The following is a 23,699-nucleotide window of genomic DNA, read 5'->3' on the forward strand; positions in this document are numbered from 1 at the left end:
GGTGGGCTCAGGTCTGCCAGATAAACAGAGGATTGCCTTTCCACAAACCACATCCCAGCCAGACCATCACCACGGACGCCTCAGACCTAGGCTGGGGGGCACACATGGAGGACAAGTGTATACAAGGCCTATGGTCCCAAGACCAGCTGAATCTACACATAAATCTAAAGGAGATGCTGGCAGTGAAACATGCAATCCAGGCATTCAGACCATTCCTCCAACAAGGTCACCTGCTGATAAGGACGGACAATACCACAGTCATGTGGTACATCAACAAACAGGGAGGTAAACATTCATATCCTCTATGCCGGATGGCAATGGACCTGTGGAATTTGGCCCTGAATCTCAACATTCAACTGCAGGCCAGATTTGTACCAGGAAAAGAAAATTCACTAGCAGACACCTTAAGCAGAACTACCACGGATGCTCACGAATGGATGCTGCATCCAGATATCTTCAAAACCATAACAAAGAAATGGGGAATGCCAGAGATAGACCTGTTCGCCTCCCCACACATCCACCAATTGAAGAAATTCTGCTCAAGAGTATACCACCCACTTGCCTGGAGGGTGGACTCCCTTTCCTTCAGCTGGAAAAACCTGACAGCATATGCATTTCCACCTCTTCCTTTGATGTACAAAGTCCTACTGAAGATCAGAGAGGAACAGCCAAAGGTAATCCTGATAGCTCCAGACTGGCCAAGACAACATTGGTACCCGCTACTGAGAAGCATGTCTCGGGCACACTCATGGCCTCTACCTCTATGTCCCTTACTTCTAACACAGAACAACTACAAGACCATGCATCCAAACTTGAAAACACTGCAGCTAACTGCTTGGAATATTGCATAAAACAAAATCAACCAGATTTATCTCCGAGGGTTAAGGACATTATCCTGGAGGCACGCAGACCCTCCACAAGGAAAACATATTCAGCCAAATGGAAAAGATACCTCATTTGGAGTGCAGCAAAGGGAGAAAATGTCTCATTGGCAAACATAGCACACATCCTGGAATACTTAGCAGAACTGTTCCACAATGGCCTGTCCTACTCCTCCATTAAGATTCATGCATCAGCAATTTCAGCAGAGTACAACATGGATCCTCCTGTCTTCTCTCATCCTCTACTCAGGCAGTTCTTGAGAGGAATCAAAAATGTAAAGCCTCCAAGGAAACCACCTCTACCTACATGGAATCTCAACTTTGTGCTGGAAAAATTAACACTTCCCCCTTTTGAACCAGCAGCAACAGCAGACTTACAGTTCTTATCTTGGAAAACTGCATTCCTGCTAGCAATCACTTCAGCAAGAAGGGTATCTGAGTTACAGGCATTAATGGCAGTACAGCCTTTCCTTATCTTCCATCAAGATAGTGTCTCTGAGAACTAATCCTACTTTTATGCCAAAACTGGTCTCCAGGGTATCATTGAACCAAGCTATTCATTTACCTACATTCTTCCCCAACCCACAGAACAGGGGGGAAAGACTACTACACACCTTGGATGTACACAGACAATTACGCTACTACCTGGACAGAACTAAGGCCAGCAGAAAAAACTGACCAGCTTCTGGTAGCATATGCAACAGGAGTGCAAGGAAAAGCAATTTCAAAACAGACAATCTCAAAATGGATAGGAAATTGCATTAGATTTTGCTACTCTTTTCATGGAAAGACAACTCCTGAAAATATCAGGCCTCACTCCACAAGAGCTACAGCCACCACTACAGCTTTCCTGCGAGGAGTGGCTACCAAAGACATTTTAGAAGCTGCTACTTGGAGCTCCGTGCATACATTTGCCAAGCATTATAATCTTCCTTTATACTCCAGATCCCGAGCAGGTTTTGCAACTGCTGTTTTGCAAGGGATCTTAACTACACCATCATTATCTTAGTGCCTCCTCCCCCAGTTTGGCTATGGTATTCTACCCATATGTTAGGACTGCAGATGCATCCTTGAAGGACATAGTACAGTTTTGTACCTACCATAAATGTAGATGTCCGATAGGTATGCATCTGCAGTCAGGATTACCCACCCTCCTTCCCCTCTGTGGTATTCCTAGGGTACTTACCCCTCTTTTAGCTAGCTGGGGGAATCTATTATGGTGTATTTGTTTGTATGTATATATGTATATATATTTTGCTTTCTGCTGTTTGGAATTATCTGCATTTATCCAAATTTAGCCTTCCTAGAGGGCACCTGGCATCTGGGGCAAGAAACACTGAGGAAAATGGCGTCGGCTGATGCCTTTATACCCCAGCAGCTATGACGTCAGGTGAAGTGCGACATCAGCCGAGGCCAGACCCAGACTTTGGAATCCGGCCGACCGAAGGGCTGCCTGAGGCAGGACAACCCATATGTTAGGACTGCAGATACATACCTATCGGACATCTACATTTATGGTAGGTACAATACTGTACTTTTTTTTTTTACTTGGAATAGCTTCTGTAGCTTACCCTGAACAAGCTTAAACTGTTTTTCTAGCGGTTTGCTGGATTATTTTAAAATCTGCACTTAGTTACTTTTTAGTCGAATTTGATCGAAAGTTTGTTTGTTTAATTTAACTGAGGCTCAAAGTGTGCTAGTCTATGTAACTGATTTATCACTGTTTCTGCATTTTCTGTGTGTTTCTATCAAAAAACAAAAAAATAATCCTTGTTTTCCCGCCTCTCCTCGACTAGTTTAGACCAGTTTACAGGCATTGCTGTATTCTGGGCTGTGGTGTAGTTCCTGTGTTGTCCATTACCCTACTTGGATAGAAGGAAGTTTCTTTGCTCACCAGTGGGAATGGGGAGCTTTGAGCAGCCTACCTGTCCCTGTAGGAAGTGACCTCAGCACAAGAGCTGTAGTAATTGGTTGTTTTGGACCATTTCTAGCTCTTTTGAAGTTCCCTGTTTAAAACCCACCTCTGGGCGTTTTTGCGCGGTTGTGCGCATAGTGCAGCGCCGGTTAAACAAGGTTAAACCTCTTCTGGCTCCGCCAAGTTTGCTCTTCAAAATTTTCCTTAAGGAAGCTCTACTATTAGTATAATCAGACTACTCACTATATTATAAGCCTAGCACTTGTTCTCAAAACTTCTCTAATAAGTAAGCACTCTCGTACTAAGTAAAGCACTACATCCACCTACCACCCCTGTGAATATCCACTTCCCTTAAAGGCACAGTACTCCCTTATACTGTTCTAGCATGTCGAGTGGTAGATTACTGGTGTCCTCTCCAGTTCAGCTGGTTAATCTGGGTATCTTGAGACAGTGCTACAATTGTCTCATGTACGCAAACAACCCTCTCCTCCTCCCAACAAACACAAATACATGTGAGAGATGCAACTATATAGCCAAACTGGAGGCTGAACTCTCTCGACTCAGGGCTGGCATGACCAGACAGGAGGAGATAGTAACCACACACACAACAAACGCAGTCCCACATAGACCTACCACAACTGCAAACCAAACGCATAAAAACACAAAGACATACTCGGAGGCTCTAATAAAAAACTTACCAAAACAGAGGCTCCCAAAGCAGACATCCAAAAAACCACCACCTCAAAACAAAACACATGCAACACATACTTCAATAAATCAGTGCGTCAACCAATCACAGCCCTTAAGGCCAAACACCATGCCTGCTACACTAGTAATAGGTGACTCTATAGTCAGAGACACTGATGTCCCGCTTACCAGGCTAAACAAGGAGAGGGTGACTGAGCTGCCTATCGGGAGCTAGGACCTGCCACATAACACATGCACTCAGGTCACTCCAAAGCAAGTACAAATATGACTCCATTGTCCATGCTGGTGTGAATGACCTGAGACGTACCTCCCTGGACTACATGAAAAGAGACATAGAGGAGCTCTCGGATTATGTAGCCCAGGGTGGTATGACCCTGACCCTGAGCAGCATCTTGCCCTCACCAAGAATGATGCCACAATACAAAGACAAGATGATCAGCTTTAATAATTGGCTCAAGTACTGGTGTCATTCTAAGGGGATCCAATGTCTGTCTGCCTGGGATGACATGTTGGACAAGCCACGCTGCTTCGCAAGGGATGGCCTACACCTGTCACCACTGGGCTTCCAGATATTGGCTAAGGCTGTTGCCACCCCCATGGTGCCTTTTTTAGGCAAGGCTCAAAAGACAAACCCACCTCCTTAGAAAACAAAAATGGAAAAAAAATAAGGGTAATGCTGCTGAACGCCAGAAGTCTAAATCTCAAGATGCAGGCACTCGATGCACTCCTCAGTATGGAGAACATCGACGTCTGTGCAGTAACTGAAACCTGGTTCAAGGCTCCTGAGAGCACTCCAGCGCTACCAGGCTATACCCTCGTATCATGCTTTTCGGCCCCAAAACCCGGGCCGAACCACAAAGGGAGGGGGAGTGTCCATATTCATCAAGGACACCCACACCTCCAGGTTAGTAGCAACACATGAAGCATCAGAGACCATACAGGTGCAACTAACCATAGGCAAAACTGCTATACAACTGGTAGCATGTTACATACCACCCTCCCAATCTCAGGAACCCCACTCGGCCTTCCTGAAGACATTGGAGGATATGAATGTATCACAAAATACCATCATACTTGGAGACTTCAACTACCCAAACATAGATTGGGTACATTATTCTAGCCCTACCACCCTAGCCCAAAGGTTCCTGGAATTCATCAATTCAAATGCACTGGAACAGCTAGTCACCTCTCCCACTAGGGGCGATAATATACTAGACCTGATCATCACAAACATGGGGACAAAATGCTCCACACCGGAGGTATACCCCTCACTAGTGAGATCTGACCACAAACTAATCACCCTGGATATACATATCCCACCTCCACCCCCAGCACAAAAGACCACAGTGAAAAACTTCTCAAAAGCAGACTTCACTCTTCTTAAGACAGAGATGGTATCCTTTAAGCCTACTGGGCCAATGGATACCACATCCCACAATGCCGAATCCTTCACAAATGCTTTCTATGGACATCTCCAAGAATGCATGGATCATGCAATCCCAAATAAATCCAAGTCCCTCTCCACCAAAGGCAAGCGTCCTGTCTGGTGGACCTCAGCCATTAACAAATTGTATAACAAAAGAAGGAAGCTACTGCACGTCAGAGCAAAATCCCATAAAGGGAAGACATCTCTGATCAACATTAGCAGAAAACTACGTTCTCTCATAAAAACATCCAAGGCCAACTTTGAGAGAAAAATCACTAAGGACACTAAAGATAACCACAAAGCCTTCTTCAGCTATGTTAGAAACCTGGGTGGAAACCCTCAGATATGCTCAGAGTTGGTTCACAACAACAAAAAATACACTGAACCCACAGATATTGCCAACATTCTGGCTGACCGGTTCAGTGCAAATTTCTCCCCTCCCTCACCCCCAAAAGAAGAAATACTTATCCCAGCTGAAATGTAATCTCCCTGTCATCTCAGATGTCCAAGTGAGAACCGCCCTCAACAAAGCTAAAAACACAGCATCAATGGGACCTGACGGTATCCCGGGTTGCGTGCTACGTGAACTCCAAGAGGAGCTAAACCTGCACATAAAAATGCTATTTAACCTTAGCCTTACTACAGGATATGTACCTGAACACTGGCGTACAGCAACAGTGGTCCCACTCCACAAAGGGGGTACTTCTACAGACCTTGGGAACTACCACCCCATAAGCTTAACCTGCCTGGTCTGCAAAGCTATGGAAAGAATCATTATGGAACTCGTAAACAGAGACATAGGGGACCTACAGACACTTGACCCCACCCAGTTCGGCTTTGTAAAGGGCAGATCCTGCCTTTTGAACCTGGTTGACTTTTTCGAAACGGTCACGAGTCATTGATGAGGGCAAAGCAGTCCATACAGCCTACCTGGACTTGGCTAAGGCCTTCGACACAATACCCCACTCAGGCATCATAGATGAGCTAAACAGCTTAAATGTAAACCCTTGTGTCACTAGATGGGTTGCAAACTGGCTAAAGGACAGAACCCATAAAATTAAAATCGCTGGAGCAATGTCAGACTCGAAGCCAGTCACAAGTGGTGTCTCACAGGGATCTGTCCTGGGACCCCTCTTGTTCGGCATTTATTTCTCAGATGTTAAAGCAAACGTGGGAGGGTTATAGCTGACAAAGTTTGCAGATGACTGCAAACTAGGCGCCATAGTCGATACACCAGCGGACACATATATCCTACAAAAAGGCCTCACAGAAACGGACAACTGGTGCCGGAGTCACGGCCTGAAACTAAATGCCAAAAAATGTATAGTCATCCCCTTTGGGAAAAAAAAAGTACCCACAAATTATCACATAGACAGCAACCCACTGAGTACGGAAAAAGTAATCTGAGACCTAGGGACCCAAGTCGACAGCGACCTCTCGTTTGACACCCACGTTGCCAGGTAGTTAGAAAAACATTCTACCTTGCACACCTCATCATGAAAGGATTCGCATCCAGATCCAAGGATGTCATTGTACTCCTATACTCCTCCCTCATCAGACCCATGATTGAGTACAATGCCCCATTTGTATGTACCTCACCCGGCATTTGCAACAGCTGGAGAGACCACAAAAGTACCTCACCAAGAGGATCAAGGGTCTCCAACATATGTCTTATTCTGCCAGACTAAAGAAACTTCAGCTCTATTCAGTAGCATACTGCCTGCTCAGAGGTGATCTCTGCCTGACGTACAAGGCCATGTCCAATCAGGATCTGATGGACATGCTCCACCTCAAAAAATCCAAATCCATCAGGACCACGAGAGCTAAAGACTTAAAACCTCGGCACACGTATGAATAGGACATGCTGGAGGGATGGATTCATAACCCAGAGGCTTCCCATGTTTTGGAACAAGATCCCAGTTCATATTAGGCAGAGCCCCTCACTGACTCTCTTCAAGAGAAATCTTGATGAGTGGATGGGAGATCGTAAGTTTACCCCAGGGGTCACATCTGTGTCACTGCTAGACAGGGGCACAGTAAACTAATTCTATTATATAAGGGGACCTTCATTGTGTCACTACTAGACAGAGGCACAGTATTCTAAATTTATTCTGTACATTTTTGTACCATTTCATGGGGTGGCAAAAGCCACATCACTATGGCTAGGCTTACAAATGCCCCAGGGCAGATAGCCTAGTACTAAACTGTGAAACTATGTAGCATGGTTTTGGAATTTAGTGCAAATATGAGTAAACTATTTCACACCTAGAGGCAACCGTAGGATACGACTGTAGAAACAACTGGAGGTGTGACTACGGTGTAATGAGTTAAAAAAATACAGTAGAGTCTATTATCCAAAACGTCAGTTATCAGAACCAACCTTCCAAAGTTAAGTCTGAGTATATAAACATTATATGTATTTGCTTGAGTGTGTTTTTTTTTTGAGCTTGTAGCCAACTCGTGTGTGTGAAAAATATTCTGTTGTCAATTGGAATTGCTGAATGGTTAAAGTGTATTCTTGCATGCAGAATATTTTAGACTTTTTTATCCAGTTCAATTATATGTTTGATTATCCAAACAGTGTGATTATCCGAACTACCCTAGGTCCCAATTAGTTTGGATAATCGAGACTCTACTGTACTTTAAGTCCCCCTACTTCAGCTGCCATTTTAGTTTTTGAGAAATTGAGTCTAGCATTTATCTCTTGCTAGGACCACCTAAAAAAAAATAGTCCAAGTTAAAAACAAAAAATGGCACTAATTTTACAAAATGTTTCCAGATTGCTTGGTTGCTTGTTAGTTTTTCAATAAAAAATCATCCACCTAATCAATATTTCTAGTTTGGGTTTTGTACTGGCATTTGGCTGTTTGATCTCATGTTGCTTAGTCTCACAGTGCTATTTACTCTCTTTGAGAACGTGGACTGTAAAGTGCAAAATGGATTTTCTTATTTAAGATGAGAATTTTTCTAAAGCTTGTTTATTTTTCTTCAGGTGTTTGAGTGACAACATTGGGGAAAATTGAATGCAAAGGCTCTTGAGTCAGCAAGAAGTAGGAAAAAATGCCAATTCCACCACCGCCTCCACCCCCACCCCTGGGTCCTCCACCACCACCAACTTTCAATCAGGTAAGCTAACAAATTCTTAGTTTTTAGAGTAAAACTTTATCGACTGCAGGAGTTCTGCATTTTTTGTGAAGCACTTGGTACTGTACTTGAGCTCAAAACCAGTTCGTTTTACATTAACAGAGTTTTTTTTCACCTCTGGTGAGAGCAGAGGGCTAATTCAACCCGTCTGAGTTTGGAACTGCTGGTGGAAGGCTTGTGTGTTTATCTGCTTGGCCTGATGTCTTAATTCTGGTGTAAAAACATGTTTGCTCTCTGTGCAAATGTGGTTACCCAGGCCTTGTACATAAGCAAACCTCTCCAGTTTATAAACGTCATTTCCTATAGAAGTTTTTAGTCTTTCACTGTACATAGCTGCTTGAAGTGCTGACAGTTTGTGCAGAGGGCAGCACCACTGCAGGTCATCAAATTGTATACTACTAAACACTTTTTCTTTTAGACCTTTAAGTGACTCTTCCTTACTCCTTCCCATCTACTAAGGATCTGGTACAATGAATATGCACTTCCCTGTCATCTTTTACTAGCTTGGTGGATATGGGCAGCCTGAGGCAATGTAGTAACTTCCTCATGTTCACTGACTATCGTTTAATTTTAGAACAGACAGTGTATGAGAGATGTAGATACGTAATCTCATTGGCAGAGCTCTCTCTCTCTCTCTCTCTCACGCACACACACGCACACACACACGCGCGCACACACACGCACACACACTGTAAACCAGTTTGATAGTATTGGTAGAGAGGGTTTTGGGTGTAACGCTAGGGAACAAACCCACATATGAGAAGGTACTCAGTTGTAATCTACCCAAACCTCCAAGACCTCCCAAAAGCATCCCTCAATGGCCCTGTGCACACAAAAAAGACAGCACCACACACAACACAACTCTGAAGTCATAGTAGCCCCACTTCAAGCCCATAAGGCAACACACCACACAACCAAACATTCTAGATCTGATGTCCTTTATATTCTGTGTCAACACATGGGTTCAGATCCAATCCTTGGATCTGACGTGGCCACATACTACAGACTTTGGATCCAACTCTCAAGCTTATCCCTCTACCCTTAATACCTTAGTCCATCCCCATTACCCCAGATCTCGTTTGCAGTCATTGTGCTCAGACACAGCAGGTTCCTCTCTCGAGTGAATGTTTTTTTGAGTTATTACCTTATTTTTCTATAAAATATTTCTTCTAAGATTCTTACATCTTGATGTTTCTATCCTCCCTCTTAACTTTCGCAGATGTTAGGCTTTCTACTATCTAGGATAGTATTTTCGTTTGTTCCATAGTTTTTATTTTTTTCCCTGATTACCCTTTAATCAGGGTATTTTCTCCAAATTGCCATTGTTGATTCTTTTTTTTTCTCTTTTTCTTAATTTTTTTTTCCCCACTCTTTCAATATTTTATTAATGTACTGTTTTTGGTATTTAGAATGTTTCTGATGTAAACATCTGCCATGTAAACAGGTTTCGAGAAATGCAGTTGTGATCACAAAATTCCGAATTCGGATCAACAAAATTCCAAATTCGGATGCCCACAAGGACTTGCCTATATTGCCTCTGAGCTGGTCACTTGATTACTAACTGCATTATCTGTTCCACCTTTAACCCAAGGGCTTTGGCTGACCGACCCAACAAACTGATTCTGAAAGGCCTTCTACCTGCTACTTTAACTTCATCTTGTGATGCTTAAACCCCCATCAAAATTTCTAAGTCTGCTGCTTTGGAGCATAGAAAATGCTCCCTGCTAAAGTCCTCTAGGACTTTCAGACCCACCTGTCAAGAGTCGAAAAATTTCAGATTCAGCATTGTTGGACCTGAAGACACTCTTTTCGGATCTGAAATCTTCTGTTCCAAAATTCTTGGATCTGATAATCATATTGGCTAGTCCAACAGTGCCTCCATTGGATCCCAGACTCTTGCATCCAAAGTCATTTGTCAAAACCAGTTTTTTGTACTCTGCACTCTCCATTTTTACAACCCTGCAAGAAACACTTTGGGCGCAATCCACTATATCCTGCATGTCCTCCAGAAATTTGTCAGAAGCTGATGTGGATAGGATATTGGGAAATTTTCTCAGAGTTCCAATTCAGGTGGACGTCGTACCATCTCCTCCCCTGTTGGATCCGTGTGCCTTCTAACGTCATCTTGCACTATATTTTCTCCTTCTCTGACCCATCCCACTGTTTGGGAGTCCCAGGATCTGAAAACCCTGAGAGGTCCAGAGTCTGATCCGAAGATGGCTTCTTTGACTCTAGCATCCCTGACTAGTTCTGCTCCGATACCTTCAGATCAGAATGGGTCCTGGAGCTGAAGTGTCATGTTGGATCCGTGGGGTTGGGATAGACTCAGAAGTTGCTGTATCCATGGGGCTGGGATCAGCTCTGATGTTGCTTGATCCTTCCGTGCCCCTTGGAGCCTCGCCTCTAGACAGTTCAGGTCTGGTTCCATCTTTGGGACGGATCCAAGGCAAGTCGTGACCTGCCTGTACCAGGAACTTTGGCTTTGTTGCAGTTGGTTGTGGCTTCTTCAGGTCTGCCTGCCATCAAGATCATTGGAAGGACGTTTTCTCTCTCTAGGGAACCCCTTCTCATTCCTCTGATCTAGCCCACATTCCCTTGTCTTTTCAGAGCTCTGAGTTCATTGAGGCCTACTCCACAGGGGCAGCCAGTTCCAACTAGTTTCTGTAAAGGAACTCTCCATTTCTTCCGATAACTTCCCCAGAGCACCTTCCAAAGGAAGTCCATCAGAAGAGAATGTGCATGAGAAGGCACATGGATTTCCCTTTGGAGTCCCTTACTAAAGAAGCCAATTTTGATGTAGAAGAGTGTCCCAGGTCACCACTGGATGATATCCTATTAGAGATTCACAGACAAAAAGGTGGTTAGTCTTCGGAAAGTCCCTCTCCAGAAGAATTGGTGTTTTTGGAAGCTTTTGGTTTTGACCCATCTATGTCTTGGGTTACCCCCTGGTGGATGAGTTCATTGATTTGGTTTCCCACTGGATACTGTTGAACCCATTCTTGAGAGATCTGATAAGTTTTTAGCCCCCCCCCCCCAAAAAAGATTGTCCCACAGTGGGACAAAGGAGTCCCAGTAGATGCTGTGGTGGTGACTGCAGTCACTAAAAAATAGCTAGCAGAACAGAGCTTTTCTGTCTGTCCGTCAGACAGTTAATCAAGGGTATGGGACAGATTTGGAAAGTGAGTCTTTGCCTCGGTGACCTTTGTCCTGAGGTCTGTTAATTACTTGGCACACTTCACAAGACTTGATTTTACCAAGGAGCTTTCAGATTTTCTTTGAGTCCATGTCTACAGAGGATTTCAAAAAATAAAACGTCCTCTCAGCTGGCCATTCTTTTTTGTCTATTTGAAATGCTTCAATGAGGTTAATCTCTCACACAGCTGAATGCGCCTCACAAGTGGCCGGTTCAGGCATCTCCCTAAGGAGACTTGCTTGGATGCGGCTATGTGACGTTTTGGAGCCTTTTAAGATGTCCAGCTTCCTCTTCGATGGCACATCCTTATTTGGGCCATCAGTAAAAGACGCTTACTTGCAGCGAGCAAGAAGGAAAATGTCTGTCATGTTAATCAAGTTTTCTACTAATTTGTGAACTTTCTTCAGGAATTGGAGAGGTGGAAAGAAAATATGGCTCTGAAAATCATTGGGACCTTTCTAAGACTTGCATGGGGGCAGCTCTTCCAGAGGCAGAGGAGGAAGTTCAGTGGGAAGATGTCCTAAATGCAGAGGAAGCCTGGAAAACAAGGGATTCTGGGATTCCGTTCGGGACCGACCTTTCCAGTGTTCCTTAAATGTTGCCCAGCTGTCCAACTCTTGAGGCAATTGGGGAATGATTATCCTTGCACCCAGATGTCTGTGCAAATATAACAGAAGATTCCTGGGCACTAAAAATTAATATCCAGAGGTTACTCCATCACATTCAGTTGTTCCAACTTCCTGTTCATGAAAGGAAGAAACTTTATGACATTCCACTCCGTCATAGGAAAGTGGCAATCCAAGAAATTCGAAAGCGTTATCCAAGAGATCCCACCAGACCAAGTAGGGTTTGGAACTATCTCACGTGTCTTAATGCCCAAAAAGACAGGGGACTACAGACCAATTTTGGATCTCCGAAGTTTGAACCAGTATGTAAAGAAGTCGAAGTTCCGAATGGTCACTGTTCAGTCAAGCAGGGATTACTTGCTCCAGATCTCCAACTGCTTAGGCATTTCAGTAAACCTTGCCAAATCGAATGCAACTCTGGTACAGGCTTTGGAATTTATAGGAACTCAACTGAGTACTGTGACTCAAGTGGCATCATTACCTCTTCATCATATCAGATCATTGAGAAATCTGATGCAGACTGTACTGTCACACCCTTCCCTTCCAGGAAAACCTAGTGCTTTAAGCTGTTGGGTCCATGTTAGCTGCTATTCTTCTTGTTCCTCTAGCAAGGTTCTTTATGCGAATCCACCAATGGACATTGGTGGTACAGTGGTTTGTTCTTTACCAGCCTCTCTCATTTCCCATAAAACTCACTCCAGTCTGCAAAAGTCATGTTAGGTAGTGGATCCAGTCCAGTGACCTGTTTCTGTGCAGGCCATTTTCTCTTCCTTCCCAAATCACCACAGTGACCACGGGTGCTTCCCAGCTGGGGTTGGGGGGTATTTTCTGGGGAAAGATGGTCCACTGCATGTGGTCCCTCTCGGAGACCATTTCATATTAATGTCCTAGAGATGAGAGCAGTCCTCCTAACGTTGCAAGCCTTTCAGGACACCTCTTCCTGTAGGAACTGTTGCAGTCCACGCAGACATGTCCGTGGTCTGGTACATCAACAAACAAGGAGGAACCCATTCCTACCCTTTGTGCAGAGAGGCCATGAGAGTGTGGGTATGTGTGATCTCTTCAGACCACTGTCTTACTAGAACACTCCTATTGGGGAAAACCAATGTGCTGGCAGACACAGTGGGTCCATTCCGATTCCTCATGAGTGGTCCCTCAGTCAGACAGTAGCAAATATGTTTTTTGGCTGTTGGGGCCAGCCTTGCTACAACCTATTTTGCCTTGTCCCTCAAGTGCAGTAAGTACTTAGCTCTGATCCCCCTCCAGGGGAGTCGCAGAGAGATGCTCTGATTTATGATTGGACCCTGGAGCCTCCTGTTTGCCTATTCTTCTCTTCCACTGATTCCAAACTTCCTAAAGAAAGCAAACCGGCTGAAGAGCTCAGTCATTCTCATTGCCCCCTTTTGGCTTCATCGGGTATGGTTCCCCTTCCTCTGGTCTCACTTGAAATGTCCTCCATGGGTACTGAAGCCCACTCAAGATCTCCTATCTTGTCCATCAGGAATTCAACATTCCAATCTCCATGCTTTCAAGCTGACCGCATGGTTTCTCCACTTCCATTAATAGTAAGATGGTCTAGGCTCACTTCCCCAGTTCATGATATTATCTTGGTCTCCCAGAAGGCCTCTACTAAGAAAGTCTGCAAAAGCAAATGGAAAACATTTTCTCTATGGCTTCCATGCAGAATATTGACCCTGTTTCAGCACCTACTTTGGCCATTGTTTTTCTCTCTACTATTTTTAAGGAAGGAACTAGTTTTTCCACTATCAAACTTCAGTTGGCAGTCCTATCCAACTTCCATGCTGGAAACAAATCATTCTCTGGTGTCTTCAGGTTATGCAAAGCTTTCTTGGAAGGAAGTTTTCCTCCTCAGACCTCCAATAAAGGATTCCTCTCCTCCTTAGGATTTGATGGTGGTTCTTCAGGGGTCAACTCTGAAACCCTTTTAGCCAGCGGACACATGCAGTATGAAGTTTTTCTTGGAAAACCATCCTTTTAGTAGCTATCACTTGAGCAAAAAGAATTGTTCTGAGCTTCACACCCTATTGGCTAGGCCTCATTACATTTTTGTCATAAGAATACAGTATCTCTGTGACCCAAACCTTCCTTTCTGTCTACAGTGACCATGGAGGCTAACATTAACCAGTCCATACAATTGCCTGATGTTATGTAGTCCTATCTCGCCTACATTCTTAGCTGTGGGGTTGACTCTGCCAAACTTTTCTAGCTTAAAGTCTTCTATTGGCTGGGCCAAGCAGGTATCCCATGGTGCACTGCTCCATATCCCCAGATCTCGTTTGCCGCTCGTGTAGCTCGGACATGGTCTCGCTCTTGGCTGTGGGCTAAGTACCTGTTTCTAGTCTGAGAAAAATTTTTCATAAACGAAAAGCTATTTTTATAGCTATTGTCGTTTAGTGTTTTAGGTTTTTGGTAGGGTGCTTGTGTTTGTGGTATCCTGCTAACTTTTCCCTTGGGCTAGGCCCGTTTCAGTTAGAGGACCTAGTCCTTTTGTCCTGTCTGTTCACACTAAACTGTTTAAGTTAGAGGTTTGGTATCTGTTCCTGTACTTCGTGGTCATTAACCGTTTTAGTTAGAGGTTTTTGAACTGGTTTCTCTCAGTGTGTGTGTACTGTTCATAACTTGTTCCCGCGTTTTTTGTGGTGTTGCGTGACTGTGAGTCTCTTGTCAGGCCATTCTTTGGTTGCATTGTTGGTGTTTGTTGTTGAGAAATGTCCAAGGATTCCAAGGAGCACAAACCTTCGGGTTTCAAAAAGTGCTCTAAATGCGGGTACAAAATGTCCATCACCGATGGGCATTCTATTTGTGTCTCTTGCCTGGGAGCCATTTATCTGCAGGAGTTCTGAAGCTTTTGCTATGCGTTCAGTCCCAGAGTGCTCCAAGAAAAAGCTGATCTTAAAGGGACTCTTGAAACCCTCTTTCGAAGAGGCCTTGGATTCTTCTCTCAGTGCTAAGTCTAAGTCATCCAAGTCTAAAAAGAGATCTCCAGCTCAGTCAGCTTCATTGGACCCTTCGGAGAAAATCACAAAACTTGCATTGACCTCCTCGGCTCCACTGTCCTCGGGGCCGCAGGAAGTGTTGGTGTTGATGGAACTGGCGGCTCCAGTTATATTGGAACCTCTTCTGAGCCGTTCGCCTCCTGAGAGATCATCTCTATCTCCCTCCCCATCCTCCAAATCCTCCAGTACCCTTTTGGATGTGGATGTTGATAGGGTGGTACAGAGGCTCCTCCAGTCACTGGTTTTTGGCAAAATTATTTTCGGCTCCGGCCCAGTCTGCTTCGATGCCCGTCCCGACCCCTTCTTCGATCATTCCTCCTCAAAGCGCATCTCTGTCTTCGGAGCTGGAGTGTTCCATGCCGTGTGATGTTCCTAGGCCGATTCCAATGGCTCCTCCGGCCCTATCTGTACCGACATCGGCTCCAACCCAGTCTGCTCCGACCTCTGGGTTTGGGACTCTGGATTCTTCATTCGGGCCCGAGGGGGACATCTCTGGACATATTTCGGTTCAGTGTCTCCCTCTCTGTGCCGCGACTCGGGGGAACTCCGACTCCTGTCATGGTCTCGGAGGCTGGCCGGTCTTCGGACTCTGGGTGGGGGGGGGTGCGGGATGCCTTTGAGGCCATGCGGACTGCACTGGCCAGATCGTCAGCTACATCAGGCGGGTAGGTCACTCTGTCCCCCACCACTCCGGTGAGAGCCTCTGTTCACCACCTATCCGTGGACAGAGCACCAAGGCCTAGGGATACCCCCACGAGTGGTCCCCAACTTTCTGAGGGCCCTTCAGAGTTCGTGCCTGAGGAGCCCCCTAGAAAGAAAATGTGCAAGAGGAAGCACATAGACTCCCAGGGCGAGTCTCTCACCTCTGATACTGACCTCGAGGAATCGGAGGGGTCCCCCAAGTCATCCTCTGATATTTCCTTCTCCGACATCCTGGAGATACTGAAACAAAGAGGTGACTGGAAATCCAAAGCCCCCTCCGGGGAGGAGTCTGTCTTCCTTAAGGCCTTTAGTGCTTAGCCCTCCGCCTCCTGGGTGTCCCTACCCTTCGTGCTCCTAGATTTGATTTGTCTGAGGGTGTGGAAAACCCTGATCTGTGGAGCCCGTACCCAGGTGCCCCAACAAGTTTCTTTCTGCTCCTCAGGGTAAGGAGTTTCTGTAGATGCCATGGTGGTGGCGGCAGCCACTCAGAAGGAAGTAGCAGAGACCTCTTCCTCCATCCATCCTCCTAACAAGGAGTCTAGGACCATGGACTGGTACGGAAAGTGTACCCTGTCATCAGCAATCTTTACCTTACGGTCGAAGAACTGTCTGTCTCATTTCACTCTGCTCCAGAGAGATCTCCTCAAGGAGTTAGGAGATACTCTTGCGGGTAACGTCCCTGAGGCAGTGGCCCAGAGGTTAACGCCCAGGTGTCTACCCTCCATTCCATCGTCAACTCCTCCAAGCAGCTCATTTCGTTCGCAACCAATGGAGCGAGTAGGGCAGCAAGCTCAGGAGATGCCCTTAGAAGGCAAGCCTGGCTGCGCCTTTGGCACTTCGCGGAGGCCTTCAAGTCTTCCTTCACTGACTCCCCCTTTGATGGTTCTTTGTTTGGAACCAAAGTGAAAGACACCCTCACCAGGTGCGAGCAAGAGGGAAAGACCCTGTCTGCCGTAGGGGTCCATTTTTCCCTTCCTTCTAGGCCTTACCCCAAGGCCCAGTGGGGTGGGAAGATGTGGTTCAAAAAGTCAGAGGTTTTTTTCCTGCCGCACAAGGTGAGTCCCCCTCCAGAGGCAGAGGAGGCGGAGGTTATTCCGGGAGACGCCGCCCTAGAGGCAGAGGGGGCCCCCGCAATTCGGGAGACTGCAATTCCTTTCGCGGCTCTCCCTACTCTCGTTCCTCAGGGAGTGCCCAGCTGTGCTTATCCAGAGCCAGTCGGGGGTCGAATTTCATTATATCCGGAAGCCTGGAAAAGCATCACCAAGGACCGATGGGTATTGCAAATAATTTCCGGAAGTTATCTCATTCCGTTTACGTCAGACCCCCCCCCCCTTCAATCAGAAAAATCCCAGATGTTCCACCCAGTCAAAGGGATCAAGCAGCCTCAGAGGTTTCAAAGCTGCTAGGAAAAGGAGCCATCCAGCGTGTCCCCTCAGACCAAATCGGATTAGGGACTTACTCGAGATTCTTTTTGGTGCCGAAAAGAACAGGGGACCTGAGACCCATATTAGATCTCAGCCGACTGAACAACTATGTACAGAAGTTCAAGTTCCGTATGGTCACACTACAATCGATTCTCCCATTGTTGAGAGAGGAGGTATGGATGTGCTCCATCGACCTCAAGGATGCTTACTACCATGTCAAAATGGACAGGGCATCCAGGAGTCATCTACGCTTCCGGCTGGGAGCCAGTCATTTCCAGTTTTGAGCCCTGCCCTTTCGTCTCACCACAACCCCCAGGGTGTTCACCAAGTGTATGGCGGTGGTGACTGCTCACTTGAGACCTCAGGGATTCCAAGTGTTTCTGTATCTGGATGACTGGCTCCTTACCGCCCCCACCAGGCATCAACTAGTCCAAACCAGGGATGCTACCATCACTTTATCAACAGTTGGGCATAACACTAAATTGGGAAAAATCTGCAGCGTGTCACCTTTATAGGAACAGAGTTAGACACCATTCGAATGTGAGCATTTTTACCGCAGGAAAGGATCAGAGTCTTACAACAACAGATGCACACCCTGATGCCACTGAGGAAAGCGAAGGCAAAATGGGTTCTTCAACTCCTGGGGATTATGGCAGCAACAATTATGTTGGTCCCTCTAGCGAGATTGCACATGAGACTTCTTCAAGTGGCTCCTCTTTGTTCACATTTGCTCACGGACAGATGCAAACGGGATCTCAGTTGGTGGCTTTGCACAAACAATTTGTATGGGGTAAGGTCCTTCGTTCCACCCATCCCGGTTGCCACAGTGACCACGGATGCCTTCCAGATGGGGTGGGGGGAGCATTATCTTGGCAGGACAGTCCAAGGCACGTGGCAAGATCACGAGATACATCTGCATATCAACGTCCTAGAGATGAGAGCAGTGCTACTTGCGTTGCAGGCACTTCAGAGTTTTTTACCTCTAGGGACGATTGCAATACACTCGGACTACATGTCAGTAGTGCGGTATCTAAACAAGCAAGGGGGGAACCAGGTCTTACTCCCTGTGCAGAGAGGCCATGCGAGTGTGGCAGTGGGCAGTATCTTCCCAACGGTTTCTGGTGGCAGCGCACATTCCGGGCAAGTCCAACGTGATTGCAGACAGGCTAAGCAGAGCTGTTCTGATGCCTTACGAGTGGTCCCTGAATCCTCTAGTTGCACAACAAATCTTCAGCAGATGGGGTCAGCCTTGCTGCGACCTTTTTGCCAGCCCCCATAATGCCAAATGCAACAGCTACTTAACGCTGATCCCCCCACAGGGGGGAGTCACCCAGGGATGCTCTAGTTCACGATTGGCCCTCCGGTCTGCTTTATGCTTTCCCTCCATTTCCCTTGCTGTCAAAAGTGATTCAGAAAGTGCAATCCTTGGGAAGCAGAATGATTCTGATTGCTCCACACTGGCCTCGTCAAGTCTGGTTCCCCTTTCTCCAACCATACATTGTGGACACTCCTTGGATTCTGGACCCTCAACCAGATTTACTGACACACTTTGGGACAGTTCCACCCCTCTCTGATGACCCTCCGGTTGACAGCCTGGCTACTCCACTTCCATCGTTAGTTAGGCTTCATAATTTTTCACCGGAAGTACTTTCACATTTCATCTTCCTCTCATAAGCCATCTACTAGGAAGATTTATTCTAGCAAATGGAAGAGGTTTTTTGTTTGGGTACATACCCAAGGAATTGATCCTTACACAGCTCCAATTGCTTCAGTCTTGGTGTTTTTGGCTATGCTTTTCCATCAGGGTTCCACATCAGCTACCATAAAAGTTCAGTTGGCAGCAATCTCTAATTTTCATGTTGCTAATGAGCCTAGTGTCATGGCTCATAGACTCTGTGAGACTTTCCTGAAGGGTACTCTGTTACTCCTTCCTCCGGTCTCCGAACCTATCATGCCCTGGGATCTCAGTTTTGTTCTACAAGCCCTTACTTCACCACCTTTCAAGCCTGCAGCTACCTGTGACTTGAAATTCTTGATCCTGGAAAACAGCCTTCTTAACAGCAATGACTTCAGTAAGGCGAGTTTCAGAAATTCAAGCCCTTTCTATCACGCCTCCATACTTAATCTTCCATAAGGACAGGGTTTCTCTTAGACCAAACCCTTCTTTCCTTCCTAAAGTGGCTTCCGTATCTAATCTTACTCAATCTATTGAGTTGCCTGTATTCTTTCCTCATTTTTCAAACAAGGCAGAGTTTAAATTTCATCAATTGGATGTACACAGACAGTTACATTTCTATCTGCACCGAACAAAAGATATCCGGAAGTCTGATAAACTATTTGTCTCCTTTTTGGAAAACAAAATTGGGTCCCCTGTCTCCAAAATCACCCTATCCAGATGGATATCTAGTTGCATCTCTTTCGCCTACCATGCAGGAGGAAAAGATCTGCCGTTTCCGATCAAGGCTCACTCTACTCAGGCTGTTTCTACATCTACAGCCTATCAAGCCAGATTGTCAATTGATGATATGTGTGCTGCAGCTACTTGCGCTTCTCCTCACACATTTGTTTCTAATTTCAAATTGGATGTGGTATCTAGGGGCAGGTCGTCCTTTGGTTCCACAGTACTCAGGAGTATTTTCCTATGAGCCACCCAGGATGTAGGTGCTAGGGACGCTGTCCCACGGGTAAGAATGTAGGCGAGATAGGACTACATAACATCAAGAAGTTATGTACTCACCATAACGTTCAATGTATGTAGTCCATTTTGCTTCACATTCTTACTTACCCTCCCACCTTCCCCCTTCCTGGAGGATCTGGAGGTTAGGTTTCTATCTACAGAGTTCCCTTTACCTTTAGCTTATTCTTTTTGCCTGGATGTTGTGTATGCATGGGGTATGAATGAGTATTGCAGCAAACTAGATCTGGGAATATGGAGGAGTGCACCATGGGATACCTGCTTAGCCCAGCCAATAGAAGACTTCGAGCTAGAAAAGTTTGGCCGAGTCAGAGCAGAAATTCGGCTCCGAACCCACGGGTAAGAATGTGAGGCGAGATGGACTACATACATCGAACGTTATGGCGAGTACATAACTTGTTTTCTTTCCAAACTTTACTAGTAAGGGTGAATATAGGGTGCACCTTCTTGATGTTCATAGACAATTATATGTTTATCTTCACAGAACAAAAGAGTGCAGGAAGCCTGATCAGCTGCTTTGTATCCTTTTCCCCTAACCGATTGGGTCAGGCAGTTTCCAAAGTTACTGTGGCCAAATGGATTACTAATTGTAACTTGCTTATTTATTCTCAAAAAGACTAGATTTGCCTTGTCCTTCTAGAGCTCATTCCAGTAGATCTATGGTTACTTCATCTGCATCTGCCTCTTTCTCAAGAACTTCCATTGATGACATCTGCACTGCAGCCACTTGGTCAAAGACTTGTAACTGTTGCACATTACAGATTAGACGTTTTTTTCAGAAGCAGAGCATGTTCTTCTAGTCATATGTTGCAATATTCATAAAGTGAGGGAGTCCACCACCGGCTGACTCATACGTCCGGCCAGTATACAAAAGTGGAAAGCTACTGTAGGTTGCATGTGACACTGCACAAAGCACAGATCCAATGTCTGTCATAAAATGACATTTGATATAAAGTGGATGTCGGCATGTATCACTCCTTAGAACTTTTCTGCCGCCAGCCAGATAGTCTTCTCAGGTCGTCGCTCGTCAGACAAGTTGTGGATCCCAAGCAGATAAGTGCCTTTTTTTTTTTTTTTTTTTACTTATTACCCTTTGATATTGTGTTTTTGTGAGGTTACATGTCAGCTAGGAAGGGCAAGTGTCAGTGTGGAAGGCAGATTCCACATAAGGACCCTCATGACCTTTTGCCTGGACCCTGACCACAACCATACTACTTGTTTTATTTGCAAGGCCTTTGTCCCCAAGACCATGCATTGCTGTTTAGCTTCTCTGAGGTTTATATCTAGAAAACCAGCGCATTAAATGTCTTGCATGCGATATGGAAAGTAAGTTGGGCCCTTTAGGTGAGCCAGCTAAGCCAAGAAATCTTGGCTTGACTTAACTGCTCCTCTTATTCCAGATGTTTCTCCCGAGGTCGATGTTGGCCCAGAGACCGTTCTGGAGTTGGTAGGCACCCCTTTGACTGGTGCCGGTGTGGAGGCTGTGAAGGGCCCTAACAGCACATCTTTGGGGGATATGCAGGCATCCGTTCTGGCAGTAGGGGGAGGGAACCTCTGCTCATTGTGACTGAAGGCCCATGTGACATTCCACAGATCATTGTCTGAGAAGATGTTCCTACCAATATTGAGTGAAGGTTGACATCAGTTCCATCCACTTTCTACCACATGAATGTTCCTCAAAAGAAAAAACTTTAAACATGCTTCCCCTACCTCCCTCAAGAACAACTGTCAGATTGGCAGGACTGTTTAATGCCTTTATGACCCTGAGACCATCTTCAGCTCTCTCCCCTCCCTTCTTCCTTTCCTCCTCCTACACCACAAAAGAAGATTACTGAGGAGTTTTCTTCAGATGAAGAGGATTTGTCTGGGAATGAAGCTTTGGTTTATTTTGCCCAGATTTGTTGTTCTTTGGGATGTGCTTCCCCAGAAGAAGAATGGACAGTGCAGTGGTGCAGCAGATGTTCTTCATGTTTCACTGTTGCAGTCATTACATTTGGGTAATCTGCTGGCAGGTTGTCCTCAGTCGGCCTGAATAACAAAGTCTTGGGTCCTGCATCAGTTGCTGTCTTCTCTTCCAGTCAGGTAGTCAGGGGTATTAAAACATGCAGCCGACGCCATTTTATTCTGTCTTTTCTTTATGTGCGGTGCTCGAAGCAGAAGCAGTTCGCAAGTGCCGGTTGGCCGACTCCTGAAATTTTTGCATTAGAGTTTCAGAACCGAAGTCTTCAACTAAAGCCAAGTACCCCGTTGGGGAAACTTTTTCTTGCTCCTTACCGATGCCAGTAAAAGTTAATAATTGCATTACTTGTGGGAAGCAAGTACCTCATAAGGATTTTCATTTGTACTGTATTCCTTGCCTAGGCCCAGATCATAATGTACCTTGCTGTTGGTTTTGTGCTAAATTTAACCAACGCACTATTAAGCGTCTGTATATTTTTGCTTCTAAATATTTTGTATCCAGATTTAATTACCCTGAAATGTCTGTTAGCAATCTGATTACCGGAGTTCACAAAAAACGCAAAGAAAAAGACAGACCATCGAGGTCCAAAACAGACGGCGAAACTTCTCCCAAGCCAGTCGCCGGTAAGTGAGGCGCTTTTGCAGTCCCTGGTACCCACTACTTTTGAGTCGCAGGCCTCTACAGAGACCCATGCAGAGTCCAGTATTCCACGAGATTATCAGAGTAGTGAACCCGCGGATGTCTTGCCCTCAGATGGGTCTGGAGCCGCTGAGCAGGCACTGGGTTCTGAGAGTGTTTTCAGGCCTCAACATTTTTATATAAAACCGACGCCAGCCTCAAAAACAAGATCAAAAACTTCTTCTATGTCTAAAAAACAGACGCATGAGCCACGTGTTCAGGGCCCTATGCCTAAAAAACAGATTATCAAAATGGCTGAGGACGTAATTACCTTGATCAGAGGTTCCCAACCCCCCCCTCTGCTAAGAGACCTAGGCAAGGCACTGACTATGAATCTTCAGATCAGGCTTCCATTTCTTACGATTCCTCTTTTGATCAGGAATTTTCTATTCCACCATATGAGGATTCTGATGCAGAAGAATCCAGCCCATCTGCATCTCCTTCTGAGGATTATTCTTTTGGATAAACCTTGCATACTTTTAAGGGAACATTTTCACTGGGAGAGTCAGGATTTCTCTGAATCAAAAAAGAGGCTTAGGGATTTCCTTCTTCCTCAGCATAGGCCTTTGGCAATACCTTCTGTATTAGATATTGTTGACGATGTGTTTTTGGAATCTAGCATGGCTCCTGATTCCCCACCTCCGGCTCCTAGTAAGCCAGACATATATTACAGGGTTCCTGACTTCCACAAATTTTTATTCAAAAATCCTGCTGCTGATCCAGAGACTCTCACGGGGTCCCAAAGGTGTAAAGGCTTCTACAGCCAAAAATCCTAACCCCCTCCGATAGAGATTCCAGGGCGCTGGATAGATGGGGAAAGAAGGTTTATACATCTGCAACATTGGCAATTAGGGCCTTAAACTGTCAGTTTCATATGCTTGAATATCAACAGCATGTTATGGGCTTTATTGAAACAGAAAATGATGCTGATTTATGTTTGTGTGAAAAATAAAGAATTACAGGAATTATTGCATTCAGCAGAACAGGTTGGAAAGCATACTTTTCAATGTGGTTTTGATTCCTTGGAGGCCTCTTGCAGGGCCGCAGTTACTGGATCTGTGATTAGAAGGCATACCTGGCTCAAGGAGCAAAATTTGCCTGATCATGTTAAAGCTAAATTGTTGGATGCCCCCTTCCAGCATGATACTCTGTTTGGTAATAAGGCAGAAGAGGTTTTAAAGAAAATGGAAGACAAAGCTAAATCTATGCAAACTGTAAAATATTTCTTACAAGTGCAGCCACCCAGGTTCAGCAGGCATTGGCCTACTAAAAACTGGTCCTTTCCTGTGTCCAGTAGAGCCAATCAAGGCAAATCCAGGCACTCAAAATG

At 45.5% G+C, this 23,699-nt stretch overlaps 1 protein-coding gene across 2 annotated transcripts in view; it reads left to right on the top strand.

Annotated features, from left to right (window-relative positions):
• The first annotated feature begins 7,919 nt into the window (after positions 1-7,919).
• Positions 7,920-23,699, top strand: part of WIPF2 (WAS/WASL interacting protein family member 2) — a 950,999-nt gene continuing 935,219 nt past the window's right edge. For both annotated transcript variants that reach the window (XM_044055015.1, XM_044055016.1), the window contains exon 1: positions 7,920-8,056. In XM_044055015.1, the coding sequence (XP_043910950.1) occupies positions 7,991-8,056 (66 nt within the window). In that variant the 5' untranslated portion in view covers positions 7,920-7,990. The remainder of the gene's footprint in view (positions 8,057-23,699) is intronic.

The sequence above is a fragment of the Protopterus annectens genome, chromosome 13.part0, assembly GCF_019279795.1.
Source record: "Protopterus annectens isolate FY-2018-M chromosome 13.part0, PAN1.0, whole genome shotgun sequence".
Classification (NCBI taxonomy): Eukaryota; Metazoa; Chordata; order Ceratodontiformes; family Protopteridae; genus Protopterus; species Protopterus annectens.